The sequence below is a fragment of the Elephantulus edwardii genome, unplaced genomic scaffold (genome assembly GCF_000299155.1).
Source record: "Elephantulus edwardii isolate Elephantulus edwardi_28Jun2011 unplaced genomic scaffold, EleEdw1.0 scaffold00124, whole genome shotgun sequence".
Lineage (NCBI taxonomy): Eukaryota > Metazoa > Chordata > Mammalia > Macroscelidea > Macroscelididae > Elephantulus > Elephantulus edwardii.
The window spans coordinates 4,137,344-4,162,974 of record NW_006399874.1 but is presented as its reverse complement, the minus strand read 5'-3'; the positions used below and the strand labels follow the sequence as shown (position 1 = coordinate 4,162,974).

The window sequence follows — 25,631 nt, the reverse complement described above, 5'->3', positions numbered from 1 at the left end:
TTAAAAAAAATTAAAAGCTACTTTTTTATAATTTTAATAAAGTAATAACTTTAGATGATTTTGAATTATCTATCATTCTACTACTATGTCGTAATCTGCCATGTGTGGGCAGATGCCCCTAATTATACTTACAGGGTATGGGATTTTTTTTTTGTTATGTTGTTTTATTGGTGGCGATTCTTTATTTATTCAAATGCTCATCAAATTGATATACTTCCTAGGATAAATTAATATTTGCCTAAGCTGTGTTTATATTGATAGTCACCACTGATTTTCCACTGACCGCCGAGAACAAAGATATATTTATGTATGTATATTGAAGGGGGCTCTGGTGGCTTAGTGGTAGGAGTTGTTTTGACAGTCCAAAGGCACACGATTAGTCTCCGCCAGTTGCTCTATGAAAGAAAGATGGCAGTCTCTACCTGTATGATTGACTGGCTTGGAAAACTCACTGAAGGGTCAGCTATGAGTTGGTTCACACTCAGTGGTCTATAACAACAACATACACAGTAAGAAGTGGTCACATTTTAAAATTAGTTTTCAATCTCTCAAAACCTTCTTTGAAGGTAGTGGAGATTGATGTACTGTATTCACTACGCTTTTGCTTTTGGGTATGGCCCAATTGCTGAAAGAATTTGAGAGCACTCTCTTTAAGCTTTTGTTTTAGTGTCAAGTAAGACATTATTCCTAGAGTTTTAGATGCCTTTATAACACACTACAAAACTTATTTTACTTTGATAGAAATCAAATAGCAGTTGTTTTTGATCCCTCCTTGGAACATGGATAATGTGAGAGGAGATCTCAAGTTATAACTTTGTTGATTCAGCCTTTCATCTTAGAGGGATAGTGAGAGAAACTTCTCCTTGCTTCAGAGGTCCAAGGTGACTCTGGTTATCTGCTGCATCAGTAAAAATGTTTTTTGTGTTTCTGACTAGGCTTTTTGGGTTTCCGACTGTATTGAGTTCTCTAATTTCTTAGAGCAGTGAATATGTAAGAAATAACTCATAGAAGAATCTGGAGAGTTTAACATAGCCATGAAATACAGCATATATGTATGTGGGATAAGATTATAAACATAGGTTCTTTTTGGAAAATTTGATATCTTATGCCCTTTTGAAAAGTGTAGTGTATTTCCAAAAGAAAAATCACACAATTTTTTGATTCAGACATCTTATTTGTGCAGTGGGGGCATTTTATTTGGCCGTAATAGCAATTTTCCTTGGGAATACTGGCAATGGAACAGGATATTTGAATCTCCATAAAGACTTTATTTACACATAAAATTACTCTCTAAGTAATTAAGTGAGTGGAACATATAACAATTTATCTAGACGTTTCTGCTGTGGATAGTGTCCATTTCCTGGGGGTGGGGTGGGCAAACAGTACAAATAATAGTCATAGAGTGCGCACATTGCAACAGGAATAAGTGATCCTATCACCATCAAAACTAGACTCACTGCCATCAAATCTATTCTGACTCACAGAGACTCATTAACACGAAATGAAACCTGTCCCAGAGGACAGTTTCCATACCATTTGAAAGACAGTAAATCTTTGTGGAAGCAATTTTCCTCATCTTTCTCCTGAAGAGCAACTGGTAGGTTTAGCCTGTTGACCTTTTGCTTAGAAAAAGAAATTGTTAATAACTAAATCATGAGGGCTACCATCACCATGAGAAAATTAAGCAGCAGCGGCGTCCACTTCCGAAATGGCTTGCTTCTGGAAACTCTAAGTATGAAAAGTGCTCAGGCCTTTCGTTCATAGGGTCACTATGTTGTCTACCACTCTACGGCACCTGACAACAACAACAATATAGAAAATATATATTTGTGCAACTGAGTTGTGTGTGTATGTCTCTTTCCCTCTGTCTTTCTCTCTTTCACACACACACACACACACACACACAAGATTGTAGAGAATATAGCAAAGTATGCCTTATTTTTACATAATACTATGACATGTCAGTAAAGCAGATCATTTATATTTTGCATAGAATAACGGTTCATTATTTTCTTTTCAACCGCAACTCAACAGTTCATGATATATTTAGTCTCATCATAAAGAATACTGGGATACAATTCAAGTAACCTTAGAAAGCTATTTAATCTTTCCTTCAGTTCTGCTGACCTCACAGGGTAGCTTCACAGAATAGAAAAGTGCTTTAGAGTAATAAAACAACATCTAAATGCAAGATAGAATTGCTTTTGTTGTTGCTCTAGGAAAGTGAACCACTAGGAATCTGATGCCAAATGTGGATATACACTCCACCATACAACCTAGCTTTTTAAAACCCTCACCCTGGATAATACATCTTTTGTTTTTCACTGGTATCTTATGTTACTCTATGTTAAATAGGATACACTGGGCTCGGTAACACAGGTCTTTTAATGCTATTAAAATAAATTTAGACTATAGACCTCTTTTAGAACTCTGTTGATAACTTCTACAGACTGTCCCCACCCCCTCCCCAGCTCAGTTTCTTGGCACTCACAAGTGATTCATCAACTACTGAATTTTCAATATATAAGAAAAGCAGTATTCTTCTTGCCAACAAGGTGGCAGAACCTTCCAACACTAAATTGTAAGCTTGTTATAGGAAGGAAGTTCCATTTAGACGATTCACTTCCACATACCTCAGATGGAAATTCACTGCCAGCAAACTGGAACTGAGTCATGGCTGTCCCTCCAGTAGGATTTTTGAAGTTGTCTATTGGATTGCCCAAGGAAATTGCCCACCTTTTTTCCATTGAGCTGCTGGTGGATTTGAACTTCCCAAGAGGTGAAACCTTTGGGTTAGTTAGTAGTACAGCTCCCTACAGACAAATCCAAAACAACTACTTAGTAAATATTATAATACTGGATGACATAAACTTGCTAAGTGAAGGGTCAATTATTTTCTATTTTTCTAAATATTGCACATGATTTCATTCATTCACTGATTTATTCCTTTAATTAGCATTAATCTCTACAACCAGGAGAGGATAAAATAGATGAATGGGACCTTCTATATATAAAATCCCTATACACATCCAAAAACTTCTCCAACAGGGTGAAAAAGGAAGCCACAGATTGGGGTGGGGGATTGGTAATGACATGTCAGACAAGGGACTTAAATCTAGAATTTTTAAATATTCAAGCACCACCACAAGATAAAGGTAAATAACCCAATTGAAAAATGGTCACAGTATATGAACAGACACTTCACCAAATAAAACATTCAGATGGCAAACAAGCACATGAATAAATGTTCAAAATTCCTAGCTCTAAGAGAGATGCAAATCAAAACAACCATGACATATCATCTCACCCCAGTAAGAATAGCAAAATTTAACAGAACAGCAAGCAGCAAATGCTGGCAAGGTTGTGGAACCCTTATTCACTGTTGGTGGGAGTGTAAAATGGTGCGACCACTATAGAAGGCTGTATGGGGCTTTCTGAAAAAGTTGCAAATAGAGATACCATTTGACCCAGCAATTCCACTACTGGAAATTTACCATAAAGAAACCATAATTGCCACCCAAGCCGATATATGCACACCCATGTTTATTGTGGCTTTGTTCACAATAGCAAAGAGCTGTAAACAACCCAAGTGCTCATCAACAAACGAATGGATAGAGGAAGTCTGGGATAGTCACACAATGGAATACTATGCAGCACTGGAAAACAAGGAACTCATGAAATATTATTCAAAATGGATGACCCTGGAGGACATTATGCTGCATGAAATATCTAAGTCACAAAAGAACAAATATTGCATAGGGCCACTGTTGCAAAATGGAACTGCCATCGGGGTTGAGGGAAGACCGAGAAGGAAGGGATCAATGATGTACACTGCATTGAAACAGATGAGTGAGATAACTGTTTAAAAGGGATATATGATTAGGTATTATTGTCATGATAGGAGTCCAGAATGAAGGCTGCACAGTGGAGTGGACTTGGGGGAGGAATTGCATAACAATGAAAGAGTTTTACTTTTCAAGAAGAGTGAATTGAGGAGGAAGGGGTGGACAATAAATGACTGGAAACCCTACATCTCCGTGAACTTTCACTAAAATTAATTATAAAAACCCACACAAACCACAAGCGTTAATCAGGTGCTTCTTAGGTATAAATTCTGATAATTCTGAAGATTCCTAGTCAGAAAGTGAGAAAAGGAAATTTATAGTACATTAAAGAGTAACTCTACAAAGTTCTATGGGATCATTTTAAACTAAGTAAGTGGAATTATTTTGTTTTTCCTGAAGAAATCATGAAATTGTCTCTTGAATAAATCTTGTTGAGGGTCTTTTCCTTCACTGACCATCCATCCACCTATATAGACATGATGTTCTTTTTTTCTGAGACTGGTCCCCCTTGACAACATGTCCAAAGTATGTGAGAAGAAGTCTCACCAATAATCTAAATATTTTTATTGGTGAGAATTTGGAAAGGCTGTTCTAGATTGACTATAGGGAAGTTGATTCAATAGTAAAGGGTGCATTTCAGCAATTTTTTATTAGTTGTAACAATGATTTATTAGTCTTTTGCTGGCAAAAGTTTCCACTCTATTCATAGCAAAACTTAGATATGAAAAGAAATAAAATTCAGCGACATTTTGGGAAGGAAGTAGGTTAATCGTAAGGACTTTAATAGAGTCGCTTGGAGATGATATGTGTAATGCTTAAGGAAGAATATTACAGTGAAACCTTACAGTTTAGATCGTATGTAATGAATCGATCGGATCAATCTTTAATTCAATTTGGAATGGTAGCAAAAGACCTAAAAAGTTTTTTGTTGTGTTGTTTTGCTGTTTTTTGTTTTTTTCTATGAGATCTGCTGACTAAAACAAATGGGGCCTCATCTTTGAGGAGGCCAGAGATAATGAGAATGACACACAGGATAAGACAGGGTTCAGGTTGTCTGTTCATAGGATCGCTATGAGGCGTACTTGACTTGATGGCACATAACAACAACTAACTTACTGAGATGCCTTTCATTGTCTAAATTGTCACTTTTGTTGTCTGGATCCATGATCATATCAAACATGTCAACATATTCTCCATCATAGATGAGGCACAAAGCAAATAACTATTTTTAGGTTAACTTAATTCTGCTGCTTGGAATTGTGGAGCTCAATCTTAGTAAAATGTTGTTTATGGGATAAATTGAGCATATTTTATCCCAGCCTCTTTTTATCAGATTAATCAAAAGAGTCAATAGAGTGGTTTGGTCATGGCCAGTTTTTTAGCAGCGTCCACAGAACACAAATGAACTGTAGTTATTTTGATCCAAACCTATTGCCATTGATTTGTTTCTGACTCATAGCTACCCTGAAAGACAGATTAAAACTGCCCCATACATTTTCTAAGGCTCTAAATCTTTATAGAAGCAGCAGAGTGTAACATTTTCACCCACAGAATAGAGGGGTTGTTATTAGGTGCCCTTTGGTTGACTATGACCTAAAGTGACTTAATGAACAGCAGATCTGTGCCTTACCCTGTTTTGTGCTGTCTCCATTTTGGATGTATTTTAGTCCATTGTTACAGTTACTGTCAGTCCATCGTGTTGAGGGTCTACCTCTCTTTCACTGACCTTTTACCTTACCAAGCCTGATGTCTTTTTCCAATGACTGGCCCATCCTAATGCCCAAAGTATGTGAGATGAAATTTCACCATCCTTGCCTCCAAGGAGCACCCTAATTTCACTCTCTCCAAGACATATATGATTGTTCTTTTAACAGTCCATGGGACACCCAGTATTCTATTCAAATACCACAACTCAAAGGTGTCAGTTCAATTATCTTTAGTTATTTTCTTCCTTTCAGTAATGGAAAAGATCATTGATTGAATGAGGGTCTTAAATTTACATCTCTTCTCCTTAGAACTTTGGAGAGGTCCTTGACAGCTGATTTCCCCAATACAGTCAGTCTCTGAGTTCCTGACTGCTGGTAGCAAGGATATTGATTGTGGATCCAAGCTTAAATTGTTGACAATTTCAATTATTTTTTTCATCTATCATGATGTTGCCTATTGGCACTGTGGTAAGCATTATTTTCTTGATGTTGGGAAGTAATTCATAGGGAAAGCTGTAGTCTTTGATCTTCTGCAGCAAATGCTTCAGGTCTCCTTCATGTTCAGTAAGCAAGGTTTCAAGGAGTCTTACTCCAATCCTGATGTCACATTCTTCTTTATAATTTCCAGTTCCCAAATAATTTGTTCAACATCTATATTAAATAGGTATAGAGAAAGGATTCAGTCTTGACACACATCTTTCTTAATTTAAAACCGTTCAGTGTTCCCTCACTCTGTTCGTGCAACAGCTTCATGGTCTAGGTGTAGGTTTTGCATGAACACATGTAAAGTGTTCTGGAATTCCCATTTTTCTCAATGTTAGCCATAATTAGTAGTGATCCACATAGTCAAATACCTTCATGTGATCAAGAGAACACAGACAGACATCCTTCTTGTGTTTTCCGTTTGACATCAGCAACGATATCTCTGGTGCCATGGTCTCTTTAAAAATCCAGCTTGAATTTGTGGCATTTCTCTGTCAATATAATGTTTTAGCTGTGTTTTTTTAATCTTCAGCCAGGTTTTGCTTGCTGTAATAGCAATGATATTATTTGATAATTTCAACATTCTCTTGCATCACCATTTTTTGGGGGGTTGGTGTGGTTTTTTTTTTGGTTTGTTTGTTTGTTTGTTTGTTTGTTTTGAATAGGAGCACATTTGCATCTCTTCCCATCAGTTAGTCCAGCAGCTGATATAGAGACACCACCTGTGAACATGTCAAAGATGGCATCTGTCAAAACATGCCTGTTGATATCACATCAATTCTTGGGACTTTATTTTTCCACCAGTTCCTGGAGTGCTGCTTGAACTCCTTCCTTTATTCTGTTCATTCTTGATCATCCACTATTTCCTAAAAATAGCTCCATGTCAACCAGTTCTTTTTGGTATAGTGACTCTGCATTATTTCAATCTTCTTTAATACTTCCTGGATTATTCAAGATTTTGCCCACTGTATTATTCAGTATTCTAACTGCAGGCTTGAATTTGTTTTCAATTCTTTTAGCTTCACAAAGACTGAGCAAGTTCTTCCCTTTTTATTGTCTGACTCCAGATCTTTGCCCATTTTCTTACATTGCTTTGCTTTGTCTTCTCAAGCTGCCCTTGGGAATCTTTTGTTTGTCTCTTTTTTTCAATATGTCTTCCTTTCGCTTTGGCTTCCCAAGGGTTTGAACTACTGACCTTTTATTCAACAGCCAAATCTTTTAGTCACTAGTGATATTTAGTGATATTTCTGGGAAAAAGTTCTTTTTTTTTGTTTTTGTTTTTGTGTTTTTTTTCTATAATTATATTTTATTAATTTTCATAAACATTTACAGAGATTTTGGGTTTCCATTCATTCATTGTTGCACTATTCTCTCTACCCTCCTCCCAGTTTGTTCTTGTCCAAATGCCACAGTGCTTGTCAAAGCCAGTTCTGATTAATCTTTTTTGTCAGTGTGTCCTTTGCCTTTCCCTATCACTCCTCCCTGAGAGAGACTTCACCCTGTGTCATAAGGAAAAGGGGATGGCGTATTCTCTTAGCTACTTCCTGCTGAAAAGGGACGCTGTGGGTTTCAGGGTGAAGATCTTCTCTCACTACTCTAAAGGGCCCCTTTGGCAGTAGGAAACACATAGTCTATTATGGAGATTGATTTTGGAATTTAGATGCACTCTTATTGATTGTGCTTGGCCGTACATGTTCATATCCTTGAAGATGTATCATGGGGGTGTTGCAACCTAGAAGACACAAATTTGACTAACAAGTTATAAGTACATGAGTCAAAAATTATGGAAAAGTAAAAGAAAAGATTCTTTCATTGTTTTACAAACCCTCCCCCAGGTCCCCTCCACCATGCAGCCCTCGCTCTAGTCTCCTGTGATGACAGAAATACCTAGTTATATGTCTCTTTTAAACGGTTTTCTCCCTCCTCTGTTTCAGTGCAGTATACATTATTGAACCCATCTTACTCAGTCCCTCCCCAACCCCAAGGACAGTCCCATTCTACAACAGTGGCATCATGTAATATTTGTCCTTTTGTGACTGGGATATTTCACTCAGCATAATGTTCTCCAGAGTCAACCATTTTGAATAATATTGCATGAGTTCCTTGTTTTTTAATGCAGCATAGTATTCCATTGTGCGAATATACCACAGCTTCTCTAGCCATTCGTTTGTTGATGGGCACTTAGGTTGTTTCCAACTCCTTGCTATTGTGAACAAAGCTGCAATAAACATGGGTGTGCATATATCTGCTTGGATGTCAGCTATGGTCTCTTCAGGGTATATTCCCAGTAGTGGAATTGCTGGGTCAAATGGTATCTCTATTTGCAACTTTTTGAGAAAGCGCCATACTGCTTTCCACAGGGGTTGCACCATTTTACACTCCCACCAACAGTGAATCAGGGTTCCAGTTTCTCCACAACCTCGCCAGCATTTGTTGCTTGCTGTTCTGTTAAATTTTGCTATTTTGACTGGGGTGAAATGATATCTCATAGTTGTTTTAATTTGCATCTCTCTTAGGGCTAGGGATTTTGAGCATTTCTTCATGTGTTTGTTAGCCATCTGAATGTCGCCTTCGGTGAAGTGAGTTCTTTTTTTTATCTCTCAAATTTTTGCTATTTTGGTAGCAGTGTCATTAATTTTGTTTTTGAAAACTTTTTCCAGGAATTTTTTATACAGAAATAATGATAGAAGTAAATGTCTCATAGAACTAAAAGTACATTTGCTGACAAAACTGGGAAATAGGAGAAGTCTTCCTTCACAGCAAGGAAGAAGCTTTCATGTACTAAGTACAATATACATAATTTCTGCCTAATACAAAAGGGTAACTATCCTTTTTAAACTCAAAATCGTTGCCTTGGAGTCAATTCTATTTCTTAGTAACCCTGTCAATCCTGTGTCAGCCTCTCAATTTTTGTTAGGCTGAGTCCATTGTTGTAGTCACTGGGTCAATCTATCACATTTAGAACCTTCCTCTCTTTTTGACATCCTGCTTCTCCAAGCATGATGTCCTCTTTCAAAGACTGTTGCATCTTTGACAACATACTGGAAGCATAGGAGGAGGGAAGGTTTCACTCTCCTTGCCCCTAAAAGGCAACCTTGTTACACCTCTTTCAAGGCATGGTATTTTCAATTCTCTTAGCCAACACCAAAAGCATCAATTTCTGTTTGGTCTTTCTTATACGTCGTCTAATTTTCATTTGCATACAAAGCAATTGAAAAATACCATGACTTGAGTCATACACACTTTAGTCTCTTCAGACATCCTTGCTCTTCAGTGCTTTGCCAACGTGCCTGACCATTGATTTGCTCAATGCAACATGCATTTTTATTTCTTGATTGCTGCTGATCTGGATGTTGATTGTGGATTCAAGTAACATGACGCCATTGACAATTTCAATCATTTCTCTGTGTAATCTACCACTGGGCCAATTGGCAGCATCAGGATGGATGGTGAGGAGATTGAGACTGTTAACAGCTTTAGTTTGCTTGGCTCTGCAGTCAACACTCTTAGTACCAACAGACAGGAAATTAAAAGATGTATTGCAATGCGAAAGTCTGCTTTTAGGGACCTCTCCAAATTACTGAAGAGCAATGGTGTCACTCTGGAGATTAAGGTGCATCTGATACAGGCCATGGTCTTTGAAATCACTTGCTGTGTGTTAGAGAGTTGAATGACTACAGAGGATAGAAGGAGAATTGATGCCTTTGAGCTGTGGTGTTGGAGATGGGTAATGAGTATACCATGGACTGCTAAGAAAACAAACAGGCTTATCCTAGAGAAGGTTAAACCAGGCTGCTCCTTGGAGATAAAGATGCTGAAGCATCATCTGATGTACTTTGGATATATTGCAAGGAGGGACCAGTCCTTGGAGAAGGACATCATGCTTGGGAGGGTGGAGGGACAGTGTAGGAGAGGAAGACCCTCTGTGAGGTGGATTGATTCCGTGACTGGGGTGATGGGGGTGGTGTGTCAGAGACAGTGAGATTGACACAGGACAGAGCATGGTTTGGGGCTGTTGTCAATAGGTCACTTTGAGTCAAAAGCAACCCAACAGTATATAACAATAACAACAACAATCTATGTAAATAAAAAGTTCTGTCAGTTTATTTGTCTGTATAAATCTAAATTTCTACATAAAATTCACGGTAGATTTATACCTATATAACTTTAAAATTCTGTAAACAACAACAACTAAAAACTTTCGTTGTTGTTAATATTGACTTATATTGACCCTCTGCTAGGGTTTCAGAGGCTGTAACCTGTTACAGGAGGAGATTTCCCATTTTTCTCCCACAGAGCAACTCATGGATTTAAACTGCCAACCTTTCAGTTAACAGTGCAACACATTATATCCTTTGACACTATCACTCCTTAAATCCCAAAAGTGAAGTCAAGAAAATAATACCTAATCATATATTCCTTTCAAACAGTTCTCACCCTCATCTGTTTCAATACAGCCCAGAATGAGAGCTTCATGGGGGAATGGACTGGCATGGAAGGGAGGGGGGTAATTGTATAATAATGAAAGGGTGCTTTTTTTCCTTTTCACTTTTCAAAGAGAAAAACCAAATGGGGGAGTGGAGAGGGAGGAAAATGTACAACAATGAATGAATGGAAGTCCAAAATCTCTATAAACTTTCATTAAAATTTCAATTAAAAAAAGAAAAGAAAAAAGTCGATACAAACCCCATAATGTCCAAGAGACTAAAGTTCACTTAGAGAAGCATTGTGAATCACACAGTCAGCTAACATGTATTGATCTGTTTTCTTTTTCTTTACTTGTTTACACACACATACACATGCACACGTGAATGCGTGTTTATATGAAGGCACTTCTTCTTTGAACTTACTGAACAAATTTGAACATTTTGCTTATTTCTCTTTATCTAGGCCTAGAAAGACAAACTGGATTCAGAAATAAATCTAAAATACGTAGAACCATATTGTGCATAGTTTGACCTGTAGTATTGGAAATTGCTGATGTTTTATAACTTCTTCAGATCACTTGTTAATTATGCTAGTTACGACACATTGAGACAAAAGAAGTTAAGTGGCTCTTTAATTATGCACAACATTTTATCATCACGAAAACCACTGTCTTTTATGGTAAAATTACTGTGCAATAAATGAGTATTCTGCATTCATTATTTTCCAAGTTAACTACAGTTGAAAAGGCAGTTTTTGGAAACAATTAATGACCATGAAGCCACACTGTTAATGGCCTAAAATTCCTAAAAGTGGTTTGCCTTCCATCCCTTCCCCCCTTATTTGCTATGTTAAACTGGAAAAAGAAAGAGAAGTAAGCTTTCCTTCCTTATCTACTTTCTCTCATCTTCTCTACCTTCTTCCGATGCCACCCAGTCCGTTATTGTTTCCTTGAATTTATGTCCACTCTGTAAATAAAGCTCTAATCCAAGAATGCCATCCTGAACTGAGCTTAATGCTAAGGTGTCCACACTTCTCCCTGTGACTTCCACAACATGTGCAGAAGATGCATAAACAAGAATTCTTTTCCTTTTGAGTTAATTTTGCTTATTGAGTTGCTCAATTTCATGGTAACTGTGGAAGGCGGACTATAAACATTTTAACAAGAACTATCTGGGTTCTGTTATCTTAAAGCAGAGTGCTAATAAAAACCATGCCACTGCTTTGGGCCCTAAAAAAAGCCTATAGACTTTTTTTTCTCACCCTGGGGCCATGAATACAAAGTGGATCCTACATCCAAAATAGCTCTTCACAGGTAACAACAGTGACTGTTAGAAACAAAGAGAGAGGCAAAATGAATTAATCAAACACCAACCAAAAAATAGCTCCTCACGTCCAGGAGTTGATTGCAACTCAGAGCAACCCTTTCTGTAGGACAAAGTGAAATGAACATAGATTCTGTGAGGCTATAAATTTTTGTGGAGGAATATTGAAACATTTTTTCTTCTGTGGATTTGCACCTCTTAATTTGTAAACTAGTACTGTCAAAAATATAGCATATTCTTATTGTCAGAAGTTTCAGGAAACAGATCCTTTCTTATCTCTGCTTGGGGTTAAACGTATGTTGAGATATTACTCTTGTTTGAGACGAGACTGTTTCCAATTGGATGCTAGGAATTAAAGCCTACTATTCAATTCTGAAGGAAGTAGCATTGTGACTGAGAGAAAAACAAATATCACACATTCTTTTGTGGGCACAAACCTGATAACTAGAGGTCTCAAGGTCAGGATTTAGAGGGTAGCATCTTGTGCACCTCCTGTCTGTCTGTCTTTCTCTCATTGCCATCAAGTCAGAACCAACCCAGAGTTGACCCACTGTTGGATTTCTCTGATTGTAAATTAAACAAGACTAGTTGCTGAGGGTCAGGGACTGCAGCCTTCGATAGGGATTGAGGCTCAGTGTCAAGAAGACAAAGATTCTCACCACTGGACCAATTGGCAGCATCATGATGGATGGTGAAGAGATTGAGATTGTTGACAGCTTTAGTTTGCTTGGCTCCACAGTCAACACTCTTGGCACCAGCAGCCAGGAAATTAAAAGACATATTGCCATGGGAAAGTCTGCTGTTAGGGACCTCTCTAAAGTACTCAAGAGCAACGGTGTCTCTCTGGAGACTAAGGTGCGTCTGATAAAGGCCATGGTCTTTGCAATCACTTGTTCTGCATCAGAGAGCTGGACAATGACCAAGGAGGGTAGAAGGACAATTGATGCTTTTGAGCTTTGGTGTTGGAGAAGAGTGCTGAAGGTGCTATGGACTGCTAAGAGAACAAACAGATTCATCCTGGAGAGGGTTAAATCTGGCTGCTACTTGGAGGCAAGGATTCTGAGGCTTTGTCTGGCATATTTTGGTCATGTTGTAAGGAGAGAGTGGTCCTTAGAGAGGGACATCAGGCTTGGGAGGGTGGAGGGCAGGCGCAGGAGGGGAAGGCCCTCTGGGAGATGGATTGATTCAGTGACTGGGGCAATCAGGGTGTGTGTGTCGGAGGTAATGAGATCGGCACAGGACAGAGCAGAGTTTAGAGCTGTTGTACATAGGGTTGCTATGAGTTGCAAGCGACTCGACGGCACATAACAACGAACAACAGATTATTCATCTTTCTACTAAAGAGCACCTAGTGGATTCCAGCCGCTGGAAAAGGGCAGCCATTGGGTTAGCAGGGCTAACAGCCAACATGACCTCTCTGTATGTATCGTTATAGCATCAAGTAGAAGCTGACTTATAGCTGACCCTTCAGTGAGTTTTCAGAGGCCATAAATCACATGGGAGGAGATTAGTCATCTTTCTTACATGGAGCAGGTGGAATATGCAAAGTGATTTTTCGATTACCTCTAATCTACCACAGCTGCATCTACTAGGGGTCTTTGAATATAAAGATTTATTTATTTAGTAAACTCTAAAAATGTACATCCTTATATACAAAATGATCCAATATTTTCTCTTTAGGTCCCAACTAAATAACCTAATTCACAGCTATATTTGAAAAGTTAATTTTTGGAATATTAATTATATCTGGACTCAATATTGGTCAGGTACAAAGAAAAAATAGGTTTATGTTGCTAATAATTTAAACCTATGTCATTGTACTGAATTCTCACTTTTTTATCTACTAGATCTTAAAACTTAATGGAACAAAGTGTATTTGTTGAACTCTTCAAATAAGCAGGTATTATGATCTGAAATGATCTGTTTCTTGCTCTTCTGTTTTGTATCTTAGGAATCATCTCAGCTGTCTGGACTCCCTGAGTATGTTAAAATAGTAGAAGTTGGACCAAGAGATGGATTACAGAATGAAAAGGTAGTTTGATAATAATATTCATTTATTCCAAATTTGAAGTCTAACTTAAAATTTCTTAGGCTTTTAAAGATTTACATGGATGTCATATGTGGCATAATTTTGTGGGTTTACACTGATACTTGGACTTACAAATCATCAAATAGGCTTTTGTTTTCAGTTAGGAAGCAATATTCTGTTGACTGTATATAATTTACTTACCAAATTGCTCTTTTATGTTGTCATAGGTTATAGTTCCTACAGATATAAAGATTGAATTTATCAATCGTCTTTCCCAAACTGGCTTGTCTGTAATAGAAGTGACCAGCTTTGTGTCCTCACGATGGGTACCACAGGTATGTAAATCAATAATTAATTAATTATGTCCTCAATTCAACTTCGACAAGAGTAAATTTTTAAACAGTATGAAAACAGGCAGTCTTTCCCCAGGTAGTTAACTGCCTCTGAAAACACACTGGAGGGTCAGCTATGAGTCACTTCTGACTCGAAGGCACACATCACCACCAGCAATTCAGCAGGGTGCTCTGCTGGTTTCTTCTTGTTGTTGTTGTGTGCCTTTGAGTTGGAACCAACCTGTAGCTGATTCTTTAGCCAGTTTTCAGAGACAGTTAATCACATGAGAAGACAGTGCCCATCTTTCTGCCACAGACCAGCTAGTGGATTTGAACTGTATGCCTTCGAGACTGCAGTGTAACTTTATACCACTAGGCTACCAGAGTGCCTGCACTGCCAATCCACAGGTGGTTGTTATCCACCACCTGCTCCATCAGAGAAAGAGGCATAATCTTCTTTCAGTGTAATTTATTCAAAACTTGCTGGAGGGTCAACTATGAGCTAACTCGATGACGCTCAATGACAACAATAACAATGAAATATATTTAGACATTACATTGATATAATTGCACATTTTATGGGTTCATGGTCTTAAAAAAATTAGTACATGCTGGTCTGGATTTTAAAAAAAAGCATTTGATGAACTATTTTAAGTCCTAAAATATTATTTGAAATTCTATACCAAAGCTATACAAGCATCTGATGTAATATAAGAAAAGGATGAGAAGAATTTAGTGACCAGTCTCCCATTTACTTATTACTGACTTTATAAATGATCCTAAGGGAGCTCTGGTTGTCTCGTGGTAAAGAACTGTGCTACCTGTCTGAAGTCTTGTAGTTTGAATTCACCAGCTGCTCTGTGGGAGAAAGACGGGCAGTCTCCTGCCAAGATATATACTGTCTCTGAAAACCTGCTAGAGGGTCAGCTATGAATTAGTTCCCACTTGAGGGTACACAGCGACAATAATATCTTTAGAGAGTTCTAGTGGTTTAGACTGTAGGAAATTCCACTGTTAACCCTAAAACCACATCTATCTTTTGGTTCAAAGTTCCAGATACTTTTTTTGGAAGATGGACAGTATCTTCCTCTGTGATTTTATACGTACATGTATACACATACACACACATACAAACACACACATATATGTATATCTATATCTATCTATCTCTATCTCTATATCATCATCTATCTCTATCTATATCTCTCTATCTCTATCTTTTTCTATCTCTCTATCTCTATCTCTATCTCTGTCTCTGTCTCTGTCTCTCTGTCTCTCTCTCTATCTCTATCTACATCTACATCTACACCTACACCTACACCTACATCTACATCTATATCTATATCTATATTTATATCTATATCTATTTCTATATATAATCTATAGCTATATATAATCTATATCATATATCTAGATCTAGATCATCTCTATCTCTCTCTCTATATATATATCTCTATCTCTAGCTCATCTATATCTATATCTATCTATATCTATCTCTATATCTATCTATCTCTATCTCTATCTATCTATATATCTCTATCTCTATCTATATATATCTGTCTCTATTTCTTTCTCTATCTGTATCATCTATATCTACCTATCTCAAAAAGGACCATTTAGAATTTTTTCCCTTGGAAAATTATGGTGTCACAGCTAGATCTGTAGTTGGCAGGTAGACAGAAGCACTCATCACTTCTTTACAGGTCTTGACTCTGGTGTTCAAAACATGATGAAGAGTTAGTTATCTGTTACAAAACTCTCTCCTTTTCCTGTTTTCAGTACTGAGCACTCTCACTCTTTCCTGATCATTTTACTACACTGATTACTCTCCTACTATAATCTCATTTTTGTTGTCTCCTGTCAAGTTGTAGCTGACTTTTAGTTGATCCTCTGGTAGTTTTTTAGAGGCAGTGAATCACACAGGAGTAGAGTGTTCATCTCTCTCCCATGGAGCAGCTGGTGAGTTTGAACCCTGTGCCTTTGTTTTGGCAGCACAATGTCTTACCACAAAGCCATTAGCCTGTCTACTATACTCTTCTGTGTTTTTGACTGCCCAGTTGTCTTTTCCTCCTGTTATTTCTGATATTTCTGTTTTTCAGCCATCATTAAGTTTAAATTTATTAACTTCTACCTTCAGTACTTTTCTTTGCCTGTGCCTTTACTTTGGCATTCCTTCTGACTTCAGCAGCTACTACCATGAGGAGGGCTAATCTTTATGTGTAGCTCATAAGCTTCAGTTGAATGTGCCATCAATAACTCATACTCAGTTGTTTCAAAATTAAACCTGCCCAGCCTACTTTATGCTAGCAGCTCCAGTGTTTCCACTGGATCTGTAATCCACAAAGAATTTTTGCAAAAAAAAAAAAAATCCCACAACACAACAAAGATTTTTTGCATTGAATTTATAAATCTAGGATTTATAATCTGCAAAAGATTATTTTCTGTATTTATTCATTATCTGCCTAATAAAAATAAAATTTATAAATAAATGAATAAGAAGTAATAGGTTAATAAAATTCACTTTTCCCCTCAATACTACTATACCTACTACTTCTTTATAATTCCCACTGAGGCTTTGATAAGGCAGCATTAAGGAGTAACAATTTCATAAAATGCTATATAACATGGTAAAATATAAACAGCCTTATGCTGAGTGAACTCACTCAGTCTCAAGAGGGTAAATACTGCGTATGACCATTATTGTAAGGATATTATAAATATCATTACTAAGATGTATGTAAAAGTCCAAAAAGGAAGGGGAGGGGAGCAGGGCAGCAAGGGAGCTAGGTGGGGGAAGGAAAAATCACTAGAGTGACAGAGTTTTGTGGGTGGAGGGAGTGGATAAAGCAATTAGGAATGAACATGGGGCGACCTGAAAAGACAGGGTAATAATAGGCATAGATCAATGGTGATTAATTTTATAAAACACAGTACATGGAAATGACCGTGTGAAACAATGTGAATGAAGGAATGTGTGAAACACACCTATATAAACAAAACAATGTATATGGATGTTGTATGCAAACTAATATAAAATAAATGTTTTAAATAACCAAAACAACATATACGATGATAAGCAGTGATAACTGAGATGAAGGAAAATCACAGTTTATTTTGAGTATGAATAAAAAGAACCCTGATATTTGAACATTTGTTGTTATGTGCCATTGGGTCGCCTGTGACTCGTAGCGACCTTATGCATAACAACCCTAAACCCTGTTCTATCCTGTGCCAATCTCACTGTCTCTGACACACCTACCCCTATTACTCCAGTCACTAAATCAATCCACCTCATAGAGGGTCTTCTTCTCCTGCACTGTCCCTCCCCCTTCCCAAGCATGACATCCCTCTCCAAGGATTAGTCCCTCTTTGCAACATGTCCAAAGTATGTCGGATGAAGCTTCAGAATCCTTACATCTGATAGTTCTATTTTTTCAGCCATCATTAAATTTAGATAGATTAACTTCTACCTTCAGTACTTTTCTTTGCCTGTGCCTTTACTTTGGAGCAGCCTGGTTTACCCCTCTCTAGGATGAATCTGTTTGTTTCTTAACTCTGTGAAAAATGATGTATTACCGCTACTATGGGTCCTGCATGTCTTCAAATGTCTTGCAATGAAAATTATTTTAATATTTTAAGCTATTTTACATCAGTTTGTTATAACTTCAAAGAAACACAAAAATTGAAATGCACGTAAGTATGACAAGATAAAGAGCTATGGAGAAGTCAGAACAGGGAAACATGGAATAAGAAGCTGTTTGGTTAGTATGGAACATCAATGAGTGAAATCTGGAAATGAAGTTAAGGTTAAATAGAGGGCTTTGCACACAAGGTCAAAGAAGGGAACCTCTCAAAAATACAATGTAAGTTTGAGAAGGCTGACTCTTCTAGAAGACATTTTAGACAAAATGGTTAAAACGTACAGTGATGGGAAAATCTGTGCTTAACTACCACTTCAGGTACTAATCTATTCACCCTAGAAGTAAGACAGATTTCCTTTGTAGAATTATGGAGACAGACTTCATACAGGACATTTGACACAGGACAGATGAGATTGAAGCCAGTTTAAGTCACATATACTTACTTACTGTCAAGGAAAGAGAATACTTTTCTTTCCATGAAACATACTTTGTAGTACCAAGAGAGTGAAGTGCCACTGGTTACCAACAAGATGATGTGATTGGTGTTTGAATACATTGTGGATTGGCAGGAAACTGAAATTTGCTACGCAGGAGTAAGAAGGAAGTGTACAGGGTCCCTTGACACAAGGGAGTTGTTTATGCAAGAAACCTTTAATGACAGCACAGTGGGGATCGGAAGTTGAATGTAAATGATTAAAGTCCCTCCTGGTTTTGCAAGCTGTCAAGGTAGCATCATGATTTTAGGCTCTGTGTAATTGTTGATCGTTAGTATGTTCAATTGTTTGAATGTATTATATTTTTTCAGTTCATTTGTTGATGGACATTTGTGTTCTTTGCATTTTAATGGTATAAATAACACTGCTGTGAACAAAGGTGTGTGGATCTTGGTTTGTGTCTCAGTTCTGTTTTCCTCAGGGTGTATTTCGAACAATCTGGGTCATATGGGATTTCTCTGTTCAGCTTTTTGAGGAAATGCTAAACTGCCTTCCAGAGTGGTTTATGTTTTTGAAGACATTTTCCAGTTATCTGCTTCCTATTTTACAACTTTTATGAAGGTAGGGACTGTGCTTTCTTGTACATTTTAGCATCAGTGCTTTTTGTGTGGTGATGTTATGTACCATCAAGTTGAAACCTACTTATGGCTGACCCTAGAGTAGGTTTTAAAAGGATGTATATCTCATGGATGATTACCCATCTTTCTCTCACATAGTGTCTGTGGATTCAAACCACATGCCTTTGGGTTAGTAAAGAAACTCCTTACCACTAGGCCATGATAGCTTTCTACAGGTTTTGTGCATTGTAGAAAATAAATACTTGTGAATTTAATAACTACAAGCCTGAGAAGACATACAGCGTGTACTGCTTTCAGTTCACTGTTAAGGTCTGGAGACTCTTACTTTCTATTCATGTATTTAGCCCTATGTAATAAAGGCCTTTGAATTGTATTGACAAAAAATATTGACTGTGCCATGGACTGCCAGAAGAACATACACATCTGCCTAAGAAGAAATGCAGGCAAATTGCTCTTTAGAGACAAGGATGATGAGACTTTGTGATTGTACTACAGAGATTGTGAATAATAAGCAGAATTGGGAAGAGTTTCCTTCTCTTATCCAGGGTTTCTGTAACTAGGAGCCAATATGACACCACCAAAGAGCAAACATGAAGGCCCTTGTAACTCAGTGGTTAATCGCTCTGCTTCTTACCCAAAGTCTTGCAGTTTAAATTACCATCAGCTCAGGGAGAGAAAGATAGTGAAGGCAGTCACTCTATAAACAGGAAAATACTTCCTGGTCTCTAGTTAAGTGGATTCAGGTAATGAGACAATAACATTGTTTAAAACAAATAGGTCTGTCTTGGAGAGGGTGAAACCAAGTTTCTCCTTGGTGGCTAGGATTTTGAAGCTCCATCTCACATACTGTGGGCACGTGGCTAGGAGGAACCAGTCCTTGGAAAAGGACATTAAGGGTAGAGGGACAGCACAGGAGAAAAAGACCCTGAAGAGATGGATTGGTATAGTAACTCGGGCCATGCAGGTAGGTGTGTTGGAGTGAGTGTGGATTAAAACAGGGTAGGCTTCAGAGCTGTTGTACTAAGAGTTGCAGGTGACATAACAGTACATAACATCAATAATTTATTCTGGGGTTGGTTTTGAGTTGAAATCAGGATATAACTTATGACAATTTAATGAACTCATTCTTGACTCAAAGTATAAGAATATAAACAACAAAACTGACCCCCGTAACTATGAGGGATGGATATATGGTGGTACCTCCAGAACTAATCTTATTCACATTCCTGTGACTGAATGGTTCTGAACCATGGAGTTCCTATCACTTCTGGTTGTGGCTTGGGAGAACTGGGGGTGAGGAGCGTGTGAATGAATCCCTGTGTGTGAAAGCCTGCGGTTGGAGCACCTGGCCTTTACCTGTGTTCAATAGTGTTATTGAGTTGAATGCATGACTGACAGACAGATTGACCTCCTGCTTGTGGGTCCCTCACAACTCAACTTTCTTCTTTCTGATAAGCAATCTTTTTCCAAAATATTAAAGTTTTTAGTTTAAATGTTGGATCACAACAAATCTGAGTATCTTTTAAACACTAACACATATACAATGTGTTTCATCTTTAATACTAATCAGTATATTCAAAGCAGACTTAAATGTTTTAAGGAAATAATGTAACTGTGATAGTTCAGTGTGTCTGCATCAAAGATACGATGGCTCATCTTCTAAAGTTAAATACTGTCACTTAACTATATACTATACCATGTGTTCTTCAAAGGACACTATTTGGAGTATTCTGTTTTTGCAATTTAGTTTTCCATAATTGCGCTATTGTTAGACTCCTTCCAGCTTGCTTGAGTATGGCCTTTCTTTTTATTTTTTTGTAGTTAGAGGTTCTCCCACCCTGTGTTTCTAGTGATTTGTTTGTTTGTTTGTTTTGGGGATGTTTTTTTTCCTAACAGAAAACCTCTTCAGTCAACAGTTCTGCAGTTCATAATGTTAATTTCTCTCTGGAAATATACGTCATTCCCTCTCATTTTAGGGTAGAATGTTATGATGTCAGACTTGTCTAATTTAAAGTCATGTCTGAGTTCTGTCATGGAATACTTTTAGTCCAACCATTTATATATATTCTGTGAAGTAATTTCTGTTTCTTTTTAAGACAAAGTGTGTGGCTCTGTCTTGCTTTTCTCTCAGTTCTTTGTGTCTTCTTATATATATATATATTTTTTTTTTTCCCCCTCAAACTAGGTCATGGGAATAGTCTTCTGGTTTATGTTTAGATTGCTGCTTGTTCACTTATATCTTTTTTTTAGCATTTTAAAGCTTTTTTACAGTTTCCCTCCTACTGTTTTGTTTGGCAAAGGCTTTCTAACTAAAACAGCTAAAAGAAAAGTTCCACAGTAGCAGGGTGCCATATAAAACAGGATCCCACACCTATAATCTAAATGGCCAGAAATGATAAAATACTTGCGATTAAAAAATACATGTTCTTTACAACTTCTCTGAAAAAAAAAAATCCTTATGGTGACATATAAGAACGTTCAGAATGAGTCCAAATACTCCTTCCCTTAGATGGAAAGGGATAGCAATAACAGTAGAAACAAGACATGTTTATAAGAATAAATAAGCTTATTGCCACTTTAGAATGTAGCTGTTAATACTGTTGTTTTTGTTGTTGTTCTGTACTGTCAAGTCAGAACTGACACACGCTTGACCTTCCTGTGTATTTTCAGAGACACTAAATCTCACAGGAGGACATTACCCATTTTTCTCCCACAGAGAAGTTGGTGGATTCAAACCACATGTCGTTAGTTCGATAGAGCAAATCCTTACCACTAAGATTTATGCTATGTATTTCTGTTGTTATGTGCTATTGAGTTACTTGTGAGAAACTATAGGTACAGCAAGCAGTTCTGAAGCCTGCCCTATCCTGAGCCAGTCTCACTGACTCCAACACACCTATCCCCAATTGCCGCAGTTACTGTATCAATCCCTCTCATCCAGAGTCTTCCTCTCCTGTGCTGTCCCTTCACCCTTTTTCAACGACAGGCCCTTCCAAGCCTCGTGCCCAAAGTATGTGAGATGTAGCTTCAGAATCTTTGCCTCAAATTAGAACCAACTCTTAGTTCACTGATTTTTCTTGGATTTTCTGATACTGTAAGTCACACAGGAAGAGAGTGGCCACTCTTCCCCTGAGACGTAGCTGGTGAATTTGAACCCCTTGCCTTAGGGTTGCCACCACAATTCCTTACATCTAGGCTATCAGTTATTGGTATTATGGCATACTGTAGAGTTGTAGCTGACTCCTAGCTGACCCTCTAGCAGGTTTTCTGAGGAAGTTAATCGCATAGTAGAAGACTGTTTATCCTTCTGCGAAGTGGCTGATTAGTACTTCACTGGAATCCTTCTAAACACTAGGCCACCTGAGCACCTAAAAAAGTGATTTAAATAAAAAAATATGTTAGCTAGAGATTTATATTAATCCTTAACATAGCCTTTTTTTTCCATTAAAATGATCATGAATGATTAAAACTAAAAACCAATCAACCAACCAAACAGAAAATAAAAGTAGCCCACGGCCAGTCTTTTCATTCAGACTCATAGAAAGTTATAGGTTAGTAGAGAACTGCCTGTGGGCTCTTCAAGGCTGTAACTGTTTACAGAAGTAGATTAATGCATGTTTCCTCTGTACAACTGATAGCTTTGATTCATTTGATTAGTAACTGAATGACAACTACAGTGCCACTAGCACCTTGTTATTTTTGTTGTTGTGTATCGAGTTGGAATTAACCCATAGCAGACATCCAGTGGGTTTTTAGAAGCAGTAATTTTCATGGGAGGAGATTGTTCATCTTTCCCCTACAGAGCCCCTGGTGGATTTGAACCATGTACCTTTGCATTCTCTCTGATGCTTCAGAGAGCTGGACAATGACAGGGATGGTAGAAGGAGAATTGATTGATGCCTTTGAGATGTGGTGTTGGAGAAGAATATTGAATATACCATGGACTGCTAGGAAAACAAACAGGTTTTTCCTGGAGAGGGTGAAACCAGGATGCTCTTTGGAGGCAATGACTCTGAAGCTTCACCTGATGTACTTTGGACATGTTTCAAGGAGGGACCAGCCCTTGGAGGGGGACATCATGCTTGAAAGAGTGGAGGGACAGCACAGGAGAGGAAGACCCTCAATGGGATGGATTGATTCAGTCACTGGGGTAACAAGGGTAGATGTGTCGGACACAATGAGATTGGCGCAGGATATAGCAGGATTTAGTCCTGTAGTACAATGAGATTGGCGCAGGATATAGCAGGATTTAGTCCTGTAGTACATATGGTCGCTATGAGTCGCAGGTGACTCAATGGCACATAACAACAACAAAAACAACAACAACCCCAACAACATGACTAAAATCTGTGAGATAAAGCTTCACCATCCTTGCCTCTAAGGAGCATCTAATATGGTGAATGTTTTAAGAGAGAACCAAGCTAAGGTGACATAATTTTGATGATACAACTTTTACATATAACTTTTATGATACAACTTTTATGAAGTTCATACATTTTATAGCTTTTCTTTGCCATGCATTGTGTGTTCAGGAAATTACAAAAGCCCATGCATTTTCAAAGGGAAGGATGAGGTATTCTGGAAGAACAAATAAAAATTATAATATTAATGGCTTCCCTCTTTCTTGTTTTTTTTTTTTTATAATCTGCTACTTTAGTGTTTTTAAAGACAGTCTGCTAATTAACAATGTTAACTTCTTCCTCACTATCATTTGAAAAAGAAATTGATAGTAAAGCAGGTTATATATATGTATTTATATATCCATGTATTGTTATAGCTAGTTCCTACTCCCTCACTGTTATCAATTTTGTGGGTGGTTCCCCCCCCTTTTGTTTTGATAAATTAGAGTCAGTCTGAATTTATTTGAAGGAATTATGGATTTCTTAGAGGGTTAGTAAGAGATGAGAGAGGAAAACTAGAATATGCTGTCCCTTCACATCTTTCTAAGCCTTTCTTCTATTTAAGACAGGAATGAGGTAGATACTGGTGAAGCAAATTCTAAGTATTTGCCTTTATAACACTGTTCCAGCAACCAATTAGCCTTGAGATGCTAACACTGAGTCCAGATTCCAAGCCCCTTCATCTTGTTTTGTTCATAACCAGTTCTACTGTGGAATAAAGCCAGGTTTTTTTTGTTTGTTTTGTTTTGTTTTTAAACACCTACTTCCAAATATGTAGTCAAATTAGAGAGAACACAAGTTCAGGGCAGTGTCACCTTCTTCTTGCCTGAAAAACCCATTGCTGTTGGTTCAGAACTGACTCATAACAAACTCTACAGTGAGTGTTTGGAGCCTGTAACTCACATGGGAGAAGACTGACCATCTTTCTCTCACAGAACTACTGGTAGATTCCAAGTGCCAGAAAAGTACAGCCTTTGAATTAATAGTGCAGCTCCCTACAGTCTACACTACCAGAGTTCCCTCCTTGCCTGAAGGTGGGAATGAAAAGAACAGGAAAGATATAGAAAGTAAAAGTTGAATTTAAACCTGGCTGTTTTTCATCTATGTTATCCCCCAAATTACTATCCAATCCAGGATATTCTATTCTCTGGACTATCTTCTTTTCATATATTCCTCAAGGTGGGGCTTCCATATCAAGACCTACTTAGCAAAATCCAGCATCTGTGCTGACACATTTTCCGAGAGAGTCCCCTGTTACCCCATTTGATGTACTGGGCATATACAAGAGACCCGCTTGATGTAAATCTTTTCTCTCTTGTTTGTTCCGCTGAGTCAGAGCTGACTCATAGTTGACCTCCATTGGATTTTCAGAGACAGTTCATTGCACGAGAGGAGATTACCCTACTTTCTCTCATTGAGCAGCTAGGGGATTCAAACTGCTTGCTTTTGAGTTGGCATCACAACTTCTGACCCTCTAGACAACTAGAGCTTTCTTTAATTAATGTTTGTTTTCTTTTTAATTAATTATGCTCTTTGTAGCGTGTATTCCAGAAATGAAAAGTAGCAATTGAATTTTTGTTCATATTTTTGTTAACGTTTAACTTGTGGTAATGTTTTTATAAACTTGCAGTTAAAATTCTCTCCTTTTAAATGGAAATGATGTAATGTATTTTGAATATTATACTGAGTAGTGGATTTCATTTTTGTTTTGTACAAGTCTTACTTATATAATAGTATGTATTAACAACTATATCTGTACAAATAATTATGACTTAAGGACTTGAATTCCTCTCACCAGCTGGAAGGAAGAGTACTTATCACTTTCGTTAATAAGTTATTTACTCCAAATGCAGTATTTTAAACTTGTTCTGTTATGTAATTATTATATTTATAACTACTGGTGTCAAATAAAAAAGCAAGTTCCCTACATTTAATTCATAAAACTTGTTTTAGCGTAGAACAATGAAAGACACAAATGATTATGTTTTGTTTAGGATGATATATACTATTTCCATTTTGAACTTATTTTCAGATTAGATAATGTAATAAAATTTAAAAAACCATGTTCTAACACTGTACATAAACATTCAACACCATCTCTTTTTGTAGCTAGATGTAATATAACTACTGGGCTCAAGGAAAAGAATACTTGTATTTGAGCGCTGTAATAATATCAACATTTCTATTGGTTTTATTACTGTATTATTTGTTTTTCAAGGCATGGTTTGATGCATTTTACCAACCATTTTCTGTGCTTCATTAGACTTAAAGTTATTATAATTTTTTACAAAGGAGGTTTTCATGTTCAAAATAATAGCAAAACGTAATTGTATAAAAGCAGAAAGAGGTTTAATTTTATTATTAGTTATTATT

The 25,631-nt window shown here is 37.3% G+C and overlaps 1 protein-coding gene across 2 annotated transcripts in view; it reads left to right on the top strand.

The window, feature by feature from the left end:
- HMGCLL1 (3-hydroxymethyl-3-methylglutaryl-CoA lyase-like 1) overlaps positions 1–25,631 on the top strand; it is a 257,324-nt gene that overhangs the window by 78,470 nt on the left and 153,223 nt on the right. For both annotated transcript variants that reach the window (XM_006893139.1, XM_006893138.1), the window contains exons 2-3: positions 13,736–13,816; positions 14,041–14,148. In XM_006893139.1, the coding sequence (XP_006893201.1) occupies positions 13,736–13,816; positions 14,041–14,148 (189 nt within the window). The remainder of the gene's footprint in view (positions 1–13,735; positions 13,817–14,040; positions 14,149–25,631) is intronic.